This window comes from Monoraphidium neglectum (genome assembly GCF_000611645.1).
Source record: "Monoraphidium neglectum strain SAG 48.87 unplaced genomic scaffold scaffold06449, whole genome shotgun sequence".
Classification (NCBI taxonomy): domain Eukaryota; kingdom Viridiplantae; phylum Chlorophyta; class Chlorophyceae; order Sphaeropleales; family Selenastraceae; genus Monoraphidium; species Monoraphidium neglectum.
In genome coordinates, this window is record NW_014007191.1 from 1,651 (window position 1) to 2,388 (window position 738).

General features: G+C 73.0%; 1 protein-coding gene across 1 annotated transcript in view; it reads left to right on the plus strand.

Moving 5' to 3' along the window:
* Positions 1-572, plus strand: part of MNEG_16510 (hypothetical protein) — a gene marked incomplete at both ends in the record, with an annotated part of 1,834 nt that extends 1,262 nt beyond the window's left edge. The window contains 2 exons of the mRNA XM_014035020.1: positions 15-449; positions 513-572. Coding sequence (XP_013890474.1) covers positions 15-449; positions 513-572 — 495 coding nt within the window. The remainder of the gene's footprint in view (positions 1-14; positions 450-512) is intronic.
* Positions 573-738: the final 166 nt, after the last annotated feature.

The following is a 738-nucleotide window of genomic DNA, read 5'->3' on the forward strand; positions in this document are numbered from 1 at the left end:
CCCCGCCGCGGCAGGCCGCCGCCGTCGCAGCACACGGCGGCGGCGGTAGCCTGCGGCGTCGCGTCCTGGGGGCCAGCGCGCAACGGGGGCAGCAGCAGCAGGAGCAGCGGGCTCCCGGCGAAAACTGCGCCGGCGCGACCGGCAGCGACCGCTCCGACGACGGAAGTGTCACCAGCGCCGTCGCTGGTGCAGGCGCAACGGGCGGCGGCGGCTCAGGCGGCCCCAACGGCGCCGGCGTCGGCGCCGGCGCCGCAGGTGGCGGGGCGGCGCCGCGCATGATCTTTGGGTTCCACCCCCATGGGTTCTACCCGACGGGCGCCGGCTTCCTGCCCATGATGGAGTCCTTCCGCGCGCGCCTGCCGGGCGTGCGGCCGTCGACGCTCGTGGCCAACGTGCTGTTTGTGCCGCCCTTCCTGCGGGACATCGCGGCCTGGTCGGGCTTCAGGAAGGTGCGGGGTGTCGGATCACATCAATCCGGAAGGCTCAACGATGACAGGTTGTTTCAAAACCAGGAAGCGCCCCGGCCGCCTCGCCTGCGCGCGGGGCGCCCCCTGCGATGGGCTCACTTCTAGAAACCGCCCCCGCGCTGGGCGTTGGGGAGTTCGCAACGTTGCTTTGGACTCCGGTGCGCCATGTGGTGCGTCTCGTGGCGCGCGCCCCGGGAGGCACGCTTTGAAAGACACACCCCTCACGCCCCGTCCGGTCGGCGCGCCTCTCCCGACCCGCACCCCTTGAATC